At 38.4% G+C, this 13,513-nt stretch overlaps 1 protein-coding gene across 1 annotated transcript in view; it reads right to left on the bottom strand.

Moving 5' to 3' along the window:
* Positions 1–3,127: 3,127 nt before the first annotated feature.
* Positions 3,128–13,513, bottom strand: part of USP18 (ubiquitin specific peptidase 18) — a 48,164-nt gene continuing 37,778 nt past the window's right edge. The window contains exons 9-11 of the mRNA XM_077759030.1: positions 5,847–5,978; positions 4,968–5,017; positions 3,128–3,688 (exon numbers count right to left, since the gene is read on the bottom strand). Of these exons, the coding sequence (XP_077615156.1) occupies positions 3,643–3,688; positions 4,968–5,017; positions 5,847–5,978 (228 nt within the window). The 3' untranslated portion in view covers positions 3,128–3,642. The remainder of the gene's footprint in view (positions 3,689–4,967; positions 5,018–5,846; positions 5,979–13,513) is intronic.

Here is a 13,513-nt window from a genome sequence, read left to right as displayed (position 1 = left end):
CTGTCAGCACAGAGCCCACTTAGGATCCTCTATACCTCCCTCCCCCACTCATGCTCTCTCTCAAAAATAAAAAATAAACACTAAAAAATAAACATATTTTTAAAAACCAGATGAACATACAGGAAAAAAAGAAGCCTGTGGGGGCAAACCAGAAAACAGACTCTTAATGATAGAGAACAAACAGGATTACTAGAAAGGAGATGCATGGAGGAATGGGTTACATATGTGATGGGTATTAAGGAGGGCACTTGTGATGAGCACTGGGTGCTGTATATAAGTGATGAATCATAAATTCTACACTGGAAACTAATATTACATGTATGTTAACTAACTGGAATTTAAATTAAAACTTGAAGCTAAAGAAGCCTTAAAAAAGTAATTGTTTTTTTAATTGGAGTTAATTTAGCAATTTAGATATCCATCTCCTTGGCCTAATAATTTCACTTCTCAGTACCTACAAAAAATATTTATACATGCACAAAAATATGTCTAAAGATAGTCATTCACTCTGCATTTTTTAAATACTGAAGAAATGGAAATGCCCTAAACATTCACCAATATGAGGATCAAAAAAATATAGTGTCTCTGTCTATGTAATTAAATGCAACAACTTTTCCAAGGAGATTTTCTAAGACATTGTTAAGTGAATAACTTATTATATTATGTAAAAATTATATATGTGATACTATGTAAAAATTATGTCATGCATAAGTATGCAAAAAAAATGGCCTAGTGAGATACACACCTTTTACTGCATTGAGTAGTGTCCCAGAAAAATTCATGTTTTCCTAGAACCCTAGAATGTGAACTTATATAGAAATAGAGTCTTCACAGATATAATTAGCCAAGTAAGGAAACAACCTCCTTGACCTCAACCGCAGCAGTTTCTTACTTGATACATCCCCAAAGGCAAGGGAATCAAGAGCAAAAATGAACTACTGGGACCTCATCAAGATTAAAAGCTTCTTCACGGCAAAGGAAACAATCCATAAAACTAATAGGCAACCGACGGAATGGGAAAAGATAGTTGCAAATGACATATCAGATAAAGGGCTAGTATCCAAAATCTACAAGGAACTCACCAAACTCCACACCTGAAAAAAAAACAATCCAGTGAAGAAATGGGCAGAAGACATGAACAGACACTTCTTCAAAGAGGACAGACATCCAGATGGCCAACAGACACATGAAACGATGCTCAGCATCCTTCCTCAACAGGGAAATACAAATCAAAACCACACTGAGATACCACCTCATGCTGGTCAGAGTGGCTAAAATGAGCAAATCAGAGGACTCTAGATGCTGGTGAGGATATGGAGAAATGGGCACCCTCCTACACTGTTGGTGAGAATGTAAACTGGTGCAGCCCCTCTGGAAAACAGTGTGGAGGTTCTTCAAAAAATTAACAATAGAACTTCCCTATGATCCAGCAATAGCACTGCTAGGAATTTACCCAAGGGATACAGGAGTGCTGATGCCTAGGGGCACATGTACCCCAATGTTCATAGCAGCACTCTCAACAATAGCCAAAACATGGAAAGAGCCTAAGTGTCCATCAACTGATGGATGGATCTAGAAGATGTGGTTTATCTATACAATGGAATACATGGGAATGAGAAAGAATGGAGTCTGGCCATGTGTAGCATCATGGATGGAACTTGAGGGTGTTATGCTGAGCGAAATAAGTCAGGCAGAGAACAGATACCATATGTTTGCACGTATAGGTGGGTTAGGAGGAACTTAATGGAGGACCATGGGGGAGGAGAAGGGGAAAAATAGTGGGTGAGAGGGAGGGAGGCAAACCATGAGAGACTCTTGAATGCCAAGAACAAACTGAGGGCTGATGGGGGTGGGGGGGAGGGGAAGGGTGGTGATGGGCATGAAGGAGGACACTTGTGGGGATGAGCACTGGGTGGTATATGGAAACCAATCTGACAATAAACTATTTTTAAAAAAATAAAATAAAATTAGCCAAGTAAAAATGATATCACAGTAGATTAGCATGGGCCCTAAATCCAATGACTGGTGTACCTAAACAAAACCCATGTAAAGACATACAGGGAAAAAAGCCATGTGAAGATGGAGGCAGAGACTGTGACATTAGCTACAGGTGAATGAATGACAAGGACTGCTGGAAACCACCAGAAACTAGAAGAGAAGCATGGAACAGACTCTCCTTCAGAGGCTCCAGAAGGAACCAACCTTGCCAATACCTTTGACTTTGAACTTCTGGCCTCCTAAATTGTGAGACAGAAAATTTTCTGTTGTTTTAAGTCATCCATTTTGTGATAATAGTTTGTTATGGCAGTGCTAGGAAGCTAGTTATATACTTATTTAACAATGGCTAGCTATAAGGAAGAGATTCTATATATTTCTATATTGTTTGAATATTTATAGTGAGAATTTATTACTGCATGGCTAATTTTTTGCCAATAAAAATAAAATAATAAAGAAATTATCCACATTTTATGTTGGAAGCTTTGGCTCCACCACTTATCAAGTATGAAATCTTGAGCAAGTCATTAAACATATGAATGTCTCAGTTGCTTCATCTGTAAAATAGGGATTACCCTGCTCACTTTCTAGGTTGGTATTAGAGTCTCCTTGGACCCTTCTTTCACTGTTCACATCCATTCTTCCTCCAAAATGGCTCTAGTGACTAAGAACACCTTTCCCTTAATACTACCGTCTCTGTTTCTAATTCATGTTGCCATCGCCCAGGAGATTTATTTTATCAAAATACCATTAAATTTTCCTTTCTTTTCTGAACCCCTTCAACAGTTCTTCATTACCTATTAAATTTGATCCAGTAGTTTATTGTAGTTCGAGACCCTCTACATTTTGAGCCCCATCAACCATCCATCCTTATCAATATTGCACCACCGCTTCCTTGGTAGAGGAAAGCCACGTTTGTGTATAATCTTTGAACCCTGAGCTTTGCCTTTTTTAGTCATGCCATTGTGAATATTTATCCCTGTAAATAGACTGTCCTCCATCCTAACCTCCTTTCCAGCCTTATGGCTTATCACATGGCCCCAAAATAGAAGTATTTCACTTTACTTTGAACTCCTGTAGCACAACCCTCAGTATCTTATGTGTTTTAATCACCCCCTCAATAAACTAAAAATTCCTTTGGAGAAAAAGAACTTTATTCATTATGGTGCCTAGCACACCAGCTTATTGAGTAGGTGATCAATACATATATGTCAAACAAATGAATAACAATTACAAAACACTTGACTTTTATTAAACTAATATGGGTTCCAAAATTGTTTAATACCTCTCTACCACTGCCCCTTGCCACCTGAATACCCCACTACCATTGTTGGCCTGGTTTCTCCTCCCATGGGAGCACTGCGACCCCTGTACTCTCCTAACTAAAGGATTAATGCCTTCCACAGCAGGGAGCACTCAGGTCCCAGCTGTAGCCATTGGCCAGTGGAAGTATCTATTCTGACTGATCAAGACCCATGCAGAATTACTGCTAAATATTTTGATAATCAACCCTGATTATAAATAAAGTTTAACTATACAATTTGCAAATGATCCTTCACACTGCAAAATCTCTTGAGAGTCAGCAGATTCAGGGATAGAAAAGGAAAATGAAACTCTGTCAGCCTCTGACAGTTTAGGGTACATCCATTAGGATTCAATCTTCATGTAAACCAGAAGATATGCAGTTTCCCGCCTAGAAATAAAAAAAAAAAGGCAACATAACAGAAATGGAACATTCACAGTTAACTGATACATTATTAACTCATGAAAAGCCAAGCATCAGAAAAGTTTCTGGTTGTTGAATCAAGTCTTCATTTATCCATCACCTCAGAGGGGAACAAAATGGGTAACCTGGGAAAATATCCACTAAGCTTCTATTAGTTAACATCTCTATCAGGGGGTGACAAACTACCTGCCCACAAGGCAAATCTAACCCTGTTTTTGCAAATGAATTTAACTGGAACACAGCCACACTCATTCATTCATGTGTCATCTGTGGCTGCTTTTGTGCTACAAGGGCAGAGTTGAGTGGTTATAACAGAGACTGAATGGCCCATAAAGCCTGAAATATTTACTCTCTGGCCCTTTACAGAGAAAGTTTGCCAAACTCTGATATAAATAATTGGAGAATCACTGACAACTAGAAGGTGACAAAGAGTGGGCGTCTAAGGGGGATGTCCAGAAGAAAAGCTAAAAAGTATAAGATTGTAAGAGAATTTAAAACACAAATTTCACCTAACTCATTATTTTTCAAATGATCAGTCCTACTTAGCTGAAATAATTTCAAATATCACCTTTGGTGTACAATGTCACCGCAACCCAGAAACTCAACTGAAAAAACTTACAAAGTCTCTGCTTTAACTTCATCTAGCTTTTTTCACCTCTAGCTTTCCCTCTGCAGTTGTTGATTTTTTTAAATATATTTATAACTATTTACTAAATGCAAGCCACTGTACCAGACAAAGAAAAAGGAATGATTCTTATTCCCAAAAAGTCCATGGTCTAATTTAAAAGAAAGTTATATATGCAAACAATTACAAAACAGGGAGGTCTTTGCTATAAATGAGGTATGCTTACAGTGCAGATCAAGCATACAAGAAGCCCCTACAAATCTGCTGGGGTCAATCAGTGAAGCCTTTATAGAGTAGGAAAAGCCATGAGCAGAGACATTAAAGCATGGTGGGAGTTTGCCTCAATAATAAATTAGGAGAGGAAAAACAGATCAGGAACTGCATGTGCAAAACCATGGAAGATATGATGTTTGGAGAGCTACTTATAGTTTAGTATTGTTGGAATCTAAATTGTGAAAAAAGCATGGTATGGTAAGATGGGTATTGAGAGATGAGGCTGAACAGTTAGTCACTGAGGAGCTATCCAAATATAAGTGGCAGCTGAATTCATGAGAGTTTCATACTGTGAAACTCATACTGTGAAAACTCACTGGGTTCCCATCACTCAAACATTTCTCTTACCAGCGGCAGTTATGATTTCCATAAGTACACTGGATGTCTTCCCAGGATACCTGGAAGTACATAAACAGATGACGTGAAGTATCCAGCTCACATATGTTAAGCATCCCGAGTAGAGTGCTACAATTTACCCTCCATCACTCATCAAGACAAACCCCTCCCTAGTACTTCCCAAGACCTGAATCATCCAGTGATAGGATGCCATGTCTATGAAGACTCTTTTAGTGCCCTGGCCCCTCTATTTTTGGCTATGCTTGGTTATAACTTACATATATTTAACTCTTCTGGCTCTCTATAAGTTTCCCACAGAGTATGAAGCTACAGGGCACTGAGCCTAGAACACCAAAAACCTAGACAATGAGCTCAGTGGACTCTTACAGGGCTATACACCAGATAGGGACTTCATGCAAGAAAGGACTTTAAGCAGAATCAGACCTATAAATACACAGGACAAATTTATGGTTGGCAGAGGGTAAGGGGTGGGAGATGGGCAAAATGGGTGAAGAAGAATGGGATATGGGCTTCCAGTTATGTAATGAATAAGTCACAGGAATAAAAAGCATAGCATAAGGAATATAGTCAATGATACTGTGATCGTATTGTATGATGATAGATGGTAGGTAAGCTACACTTGTGGTGAGCATAGTATAATGTATAAACTTGTTGAATCACTATATTATACACCTGAAACTAATATAACATTGTTTCAACTATAGTTGAATAAAAATTTTTTTGTAAAGAAAATGTCTTGTTTAAGGGCTTGCACACACAGAACAGGCCCACAATATGTCCTGACCTTAAGGACCCATCTAGTCCTGGGCTCATAAGTTATTAGAAGTGGTTAATCCAGGACAAGAGGAAATTTTGGACAATGTTCCTCACCCAACAAACATTGGAGTCGTTGAAGCAGAACCATTTTCCATCCACAGAATTCTGGATATAAGCACAGTAATGACCAAAGTCAGCTGCCCCGACATGGGCAACCACAGCAAAGAGCTCATACTGTCTTCCAAGCTGGAAGGACATAAGGCACAAAATTATTCACCCATCATCCCTCCTTTTCTATCCATAGAATAAAGAAACATTACATCATCATTTTACTGTCCACTCTGTGCCAAGCACTGGTACTTCAAGGGGACTAGAAAATAGTCATTGAACTCAAGAATCTCATGATTAGTCAAGCCAGAATTATAATGCTATGTTTTAAACTAGGTATATTTACAGGTAAATTTGGGAAGACCCAACTTTTGCCCCAAAAGAGAAGAAGGAACAATCATCTGAGAAAGCTTCCCAAAGAAGACATACTTGAATTGATCTTGAACAATGAATAAGATTAGCAGACAAGTTATGGGAAGTGGGTACACTCAATGGACTCAGAAATTGCAAAGGCTTCGCAGCATAACAGAACAGAGCATACTGAGGAAATGGAAGTCAGAGAGGTTTCTGGGAAGTCACAAGAGATGAGGCAACAAAAGTCAAGTCAAGAACTAGAACTTTATCTAATTTTTCTCATTTTAATTTTTATTTTATTTTAATTTAACTTAATTTAATTTTTTAAATGTTTTATTTATTTCTGAGAGAGAGAGAGACAGTGTGAGCAGCAGAGGGTCAGAGAGAGAGGGAGATACAGAATCTGAAGCAGTCTCCAGGCTCTGAGCCCAACGCAGGGCTTGAACCCACAAACCATGAGATCATTACCTGAGGTGAAGTCCGACGCTTAACCGACTGAGCCACCCAGGAGCCCCTCAAGTTTTTATTTAAATTCCAGTTAGTTCACATACAGTATAATATTAGTTTCAAGTGTAAAATTTAGTAATTTTTAGAATAAGAATTAGAATGATTGAGACCCATCAGAAGGGTTTAAGCAGACAAGGAGCATCATCAGATTTGTGTTTGAGAAAAATACTGAAATAATGTGGTTTGAAAAATGGAATGAGAGTTCAAGTGAGGCAGAAGCCAATGAGGTCACTTTGGGCACCACAATAGTCAAGAAAAAAATGGCTATAGTCTAGACAGCGATTATCAGTAGTAGTCACCAAAATGATAATAATCATTCTTAACATAATAATTATTAGCTAACCTTTGGCATTTGCTATGCATTTAGCTAAGTCTTTACGTGTTATTTCATTTAATATTCATATAACAACCATGTTAAGCTGGGTGGTAATATAAATCCTATTTCACAAAGGTGGAATCTAAGCTCAGGGAGGTAAAGTAATTTACCCAAAAGTCAGAGCTTATAACTAGAAGAGGCAGAATTCCAACGCAGACCTGTCTGGCCTCAAAGCCTAAGCTCTTAATCCCTATGCTATACTAAGAAAGTGAGACTAAAGATGGGGTTGAGGGGGCAGATTTGTGCAAAACTAGGCATAAATAACCAACGACATTTTGTAAAGGATTTGATTTTGGGGAGGGGGCAAGTAGGAGGCATCTCTGGCTTGGAAATTAAGAAAATATTGGTACTATAAAGTTAAATGTGAAACAGAGCTGTTTGGGATTGAAGATAATGAAGTTGGGGATTATATGACAACATTCAGTAGGAGGTGAATACACTCACTGGTTTGGAGCTCAAGTGTAAGACCTGGACAGGAGTTACAAATTTGGAAGACTTAAGTTTGAGGTGATTACTAAAATCATGAGAATTAATGAGATGAAATAGAAGAATGGATAGGAGAAAAAATGAAATTAAAACTAATTACTTCAATAAAAGGATGAAAGGATCCACCAATAGAGTAAGAAATCCTATGAGGAAAGTTTATGGTAGATTTTGAAGGAGAGTAGGATCAATAACAGAATATTACAAGAAGATAAAGTAAGGGAAGGACCAAAAGTATCCATTAGATTTGGCAGTTAAGTCACTTTATTCCCTAAAATCTTAGAAACAGAAGATAAGAGAGAATTTTCTGTGAAAACGGAATAGTAGTAGGGATGCCTAGGTAGTTCAGTTGGTTGGGTGTCCGACTTTGGCTCAGGTCATGATCTCGTGGTTCACGAGTTCAGGCCCCACGTTGGGTTCTATACTGACAGCTCAAAGCCTGGAGCCTGCTTCAGAATCTATGTCTCCTCCCTCTGCCCCTCCCCCACTCATGCTCTGTCTCTCTCTTAATAAAAACATTTTTAAAAAATTTAAAAAGGGAATAGTGGTGGAAGAGATGGAGTTTTGACTGACTGAGAGGAGGATCTCAACATTAGTCATATATACCTTTTTCTTTTATCTTAACATAGTCAAATAATATCCCTAACCTGAGACTTTGAAAATTATCAATGAGGAAAATAGGAGTGAGGGTAGTGCAAGTGCAGTTAAGTCACCCAAAAGGGAGAGCTCAAATTATTCTCTATTTTCATTTGGGAATTTATGCTAGATTTTTTAAATGCAGGGCAATATCTAGCTCCAATTGTTTACAAGAAATACAAAGGATAAAGGAACATGTTAAATAACAACAACCAGAAAACTCTGGATATTTATTTTTTAAAAACTTCACCAAATGAAATGCAAGAACAAGAAAATGAGGAGAAAGAAACTTATTTTTTTCTTAAATAGTTGTTTGTCAAATTAGTTTCCATATAACACCCAGGGCTCATTCTGACAAGTGCCCTTCTCCATGCCCATCACCACCCTTCCCTCTCCCCCAACCCCCATCAACCCTCAGTTTATTCTCAGTATTAAAGAGTCTCTCATGGTTTGCCTCCCTCCCGCTCCCCCACTATTTTTCCCCTTCTATTCCCCCATGGTCTTCTGTTAAGTTCCTCCTAATCCACCTATACGTGCAAACATATGGTATCTGTCCTCTGCCTGACTTATTTCGTTCAGCATAACGCCCTCAACATTGATGGAAATCCATGTTGCTACAAATGGCCAGATTTCATTGTTTCTCATTGCCATGTAGTATTCCATGGTATAGATAAACGACATCTAGATCCATTCATCAGTTGATGAACACTTAGGCTCTTTCCATGTTTTGGCTATTGTTGAGAGTGCTGCTATGAACACTGGGGTACATGTGCCCCTAGGCATTAGCACCCCTGCATCCCTTGGGTAAATTCCTACCAGTGCTACTGCTGGGTCATAGGGAAGTTCTACTGTTAATTTTTTGAGGAACCTCCACACTGTTTTCCAGAGGGGCTGCACCAGTTTACATTCCCACCAAAGTGTAGGAGGGTGCCCATTTCTCCACATCCTCGCCAGCATCTAGAGTCCTCTGATTTGCTCATTTTAGCCACTCTGACTGGCATGAGGTGGTATCTCAGTGTGGTTTTGATTTGTATTTCCCTGTTGAGGAGGGATGCTGAGCATCGTTTCATGTGTCTGTTGGCCATCTGGATGTCCTCTTTGGAGAAGTGTGTTCATGTCTTCTGCCCATTTCTTCACTGGATTTTTTTTTTCAGGTGTGGAGTTTGGTGAGTTCCTTATAGATTTTGGATACTAGCCCTTTATCTGATATGTCATTTACAGCTATCTTTCCCCATTCCGACAGTTGCCTATTCGTTTTATTTATCGTTTCCTTTCCGTGCAGAAGCTTTTTATCTTGATGAGGTTCGAATAGTTCATTCCAATAGTTCATTTTGATTCCCTTGCCTTTGGGGATGTATCAAGTAAGAAACTGCTGCGGTTGAGGTCAAGGAGGTTGTTTCCTGATTTCTTCTCTAGGGTTTTGATGGTTTCCTGTCTCACATTCAGGTCCTTCACCCATTTTGAGTTTATTTTTGTGTATTGTGTGAGAAAATGATCTAGTTTCATTCTTCTGTATGTTGCTGTCCAGTTCTCTCAACATCATCTGTCTTTTTTCCATGGGATACTCCTTCCTGCTTTGTCAAAGATTAGTTGGCTGTACACTTTTGGGTCCAATTCTGAGTTCTTAATTCTATTCCATTGGTCTATGTGTCTGTTTTTGGGCCAATACCACACTGTCTTAATAATGACAACTTTGTAGTAGAGGCTAAAGTCTGGGATTGTGATGCCTCTCGTTTTGGTTTTCTTCTTCAATATTACTTTGGCTATTCAGGGTCTTTTGTGGTACCATACAAATTTTAGGATAGTTTGTTCTAGCTTTGAGAAGAATGCTGGTGCAATTTTGATTGTGATTGCATTGAATGTGTAGATTGCTTTGGTTAGTAATGACATTTTAACAATATTTATTCTTCCTAACCATGAGCATGGAATGTTTTTCCATTTCTTTGTGTCTTCTTCAATTTCCTTCATAACTTTCCATAGTTTTCATCATACAGATCTCTTAAATCTTTGGTAAGGTTTATTCCTAGATATTTTATGTTTGTTTGTGCAATTGTGAAGGGATAAGTNACCCTGTAGTTTTTACATATTGCCCTTCTTCATCCCTTATTACTGCCTTTACTTTAAAGTCCAGTTTGTCTGATATAAGTATAGCTACTCCAGCCATCTTTTGACTTCCAGTAGCACGATAAATATTTCCTCACCCCCTTACTTTCAATCTGAAGGTGTTCTCAGGTCTAAAAAGAGTTTCTTATAGACTGAAAATAGATGGATTTTGTTTTTTATGCATTCTGCTACCCTATGTCTTTTGATTGGAGCATTTAGTCTATTTACATTCAGTGTTATTATTGAAAAATATGGATTTAGAGTCACTGTATTCTCTGTAGGATTCATGCTTGTGGACGTGTCTCTGGTACCTTGTGTTCCTTGCAACATTTCCCTCATTGAGTCCCAAGAGGGGAAAGAAATTTAAAAGAAACCTAACCTAGGGGCACCTGGATAGCTCAGTTGGTTAAGTGTCTGAGTTTAGCTCAGATCATGTTTCAATCAGTGAGTCTGAGCCTCACATCAGGCTCTGTGCTGACAGTTCAGAGCTCTGAGCCTTCTTTGGATTCTGTGACTCCCTCTCTCTCTGTTCATCTCCCGTTGGCACTCTCTTTCTCAAAAATAAACATTAAAAATATTTCATAAAAAATAAAAAAGAAACCTAACCTAAAAGGAGAAAGAAAGGCAGGGAGCAGGAGAGGGAAGGAGGGAAAAGGAAGAGGAAAGAATGAAACTTATGCAAATGCAAGTGTAGACTTTGTTGGTATCTAGGTTCGAACAAACCAATTTATGGGTCACAGAAATCTAAATATTGACTAGGCATTAGTGACATTAGGATATTATGAGATGCACTGTTGGTGGGAGTGAAAACTGGTGCAGCCACTGTGGAAAACAGTATGGAGTTTTCCCCACAAAGTAAAAAGTGAAACTACCCTATGATCCAGTAATAATACTACTGGGTATTTACCAAAAAAATACAAAACACTAATTTAAAGGGATACACGCACCCTATGTTTATAGCAGCATTATTTATATTAGCCAATATATGGAAGCAGCCCAAGTGTTCATCAATAGATGAATAGATACACTTGAGTTGATGGTGGAGCAGTAGGGGATCCCTATGCTTGCCTCAGCCCTCAAAAACAGCTAGATAAATACCCAATCACTGCAAATACCCAATAAATCAACTGAATGCTGAGAGAATGAACTGCACAACTAGAGGGAAAAAGGAAGCTACATCGTGAAAGGTACAAGCTGCAGAGATGTGATTCCAGGGATAAAAGAACTGCGGGTGCTGTGGACAGGGGAAGCCTTGATCTTGAAGAGATCAGAGAGAGAGAAAGCAGTGCATAGGGGCTTGCACAAGAGAAACACCTTCCCTAAAACCACTAACTAGGAAACTAGAGCGGCTGATTATTGCAGGTTTTTACAAAGAGTGGAACTCAAAGTCTGAAGTTTTAGAAGTCTGCACCACTGCTAGGCTCTGCCTGGTGGGCACAGTGGTCCTCCAGAGGCCTAGGAACAGAAAGCATTGTTTGAGGATCTCCTGGGTCGCTGGGACAGGCGGTTCTTCTTGGAGTGCATTTGGGAGAGATTGCATGGCATCTCTGGCAGAACACAAAGTTGGTGGGCCCAAATATGCTGCTCCATTCATTAGCACAGGGACAGGGACACCTACTGGGGGCAGATAACCTTGGTGCCGGCTTTTTGCTCTGACACAGTGTGAAGACAGGAATCTGACAGAAGCCAGGGACACAAGAAGGGAGATTGTTCGCTCTTCTGTGAGGGCTTCCTGGGCAGTGGTGGGCACAAACTTGCCACTCCAAGAAGTAGAGAGCAGGGCAACACCATTTTCGCCCTGCCCATCAGCACTAATAGACTTCAGTGAGGAACACAGCAGCCCCAGTGGAAGCTGGAGCTGCTTACTCCAAGCCAGGAATTTTTTTCTAGCTCCTTTCTCCATCTGCCTTTTTCCCCCTCTCTTCTGGGATTCCTATGATACCAATGTTATTACGCTTTATGGAGTCGCTGAGTTCCCTAAGTCTACATTTGTGACCCCAAACTTTTCTTTTATTCTTTAGAACGACATAATGAAACACTTTAAATGAAGTGGCATGGTGTCTGGGACGTGCTTCAAAATAATCCAGTAGAAGGTTGGAGAAAGAAGAGGATAAAGATGGTAAAGCAAGATTGGCCATGAGTTTTGATAACTTTTAAGCTGCTTGAAAGGCATGGAGATTCATTGTATAACTCCCCATTACTTTGCTATATATTCAAGATTTTCCATAACAATGTCTTTTTAAGTGGAATAAAATTTTAAGATATTATTTCATTAAGATATACTTCACAGTGCACAAATAGAAATAAAGGAAAACTCAAAGGACAGAAAATGATAATCTTATGAAATGTATATGCACTAAATAGGCAAAGAAATCATGTTACATAGCAGCTATTATCAAGCCTCAATTTTTATAATACCAGGGTTCTAGAATATGAATAGTGAACAAAACAGTCCATAAAATGATATATAAAGGATATATTTTATATATTTTATGGAATATATATATACATATATGTGTATGTATGTGTGTATACATATACATGTATATGTATATATATATAAAGTTTTTTATATATATACATATACATGTATATGTATATATATATTAAAAGTTTTAATATATATACATATACATGTATATGTATATATATATAAAGTTTTAATATATATATACATATAATTTACTAAATGTAACATTTCAAAAGTAAGAAAAAATATTTATGTCATATCTTTTTCTCAGACTTTCCAAATACATTATCAGCTCAGGACAACTGAATTCAACTTTACTTTGATTAAATTTGACCCAAATGAACTGGCTCTCTTATTACTATCCTCAAATTAGGCATAAACTGTTTCAGGAAGAAAGTTATGTTGATACTATATTTAGATTCCAAGATGTTGTGTTTACTTATGTATATGTATTATATACCATATTTAAGTAGAAGGGGAACTACAGGTTCCTTCTCTCTCTCAGTGCTGTGAGGTACATGAACAAAGCCCAATAGTCAGAAATAAGTCTTTGGATTAAAAAAAATTTTTTTTAATTTATTTATTTTGAGAAAGAAAGAGCACAAGCAGGGGAGGGTCAGAGAGAAGAAGAGACAGAATACCAAGCAGGTTCTGGAATATCAGTACAGAGCCCAACACGGGGCTCGAACTCACAAACCGTGAGATCATGACCTGAGCCGAGATCAGGAGTCGGAAGCTTAACTA

Source organism: Crocuta crocuta, unplaced genomic scaffold, assembly GCF_008692635.1.
Source record: "Crocuta crocuta isolate KB4526 unplaced genomic scaffold, BGI_CrCroc_1.0 scaffold72, whole genome shotgun sequence".
NCBI classification, from domain to species: domain Eukaryota; kingdom Metazoa; phylum Chordata; class Mammalia; order Carnivora; family Hyaenidae; genus Crocuta; species Crocuta crocuta.
This window is presented reverse-complemented; position numbering and strand designations above follow the sequence as displayed.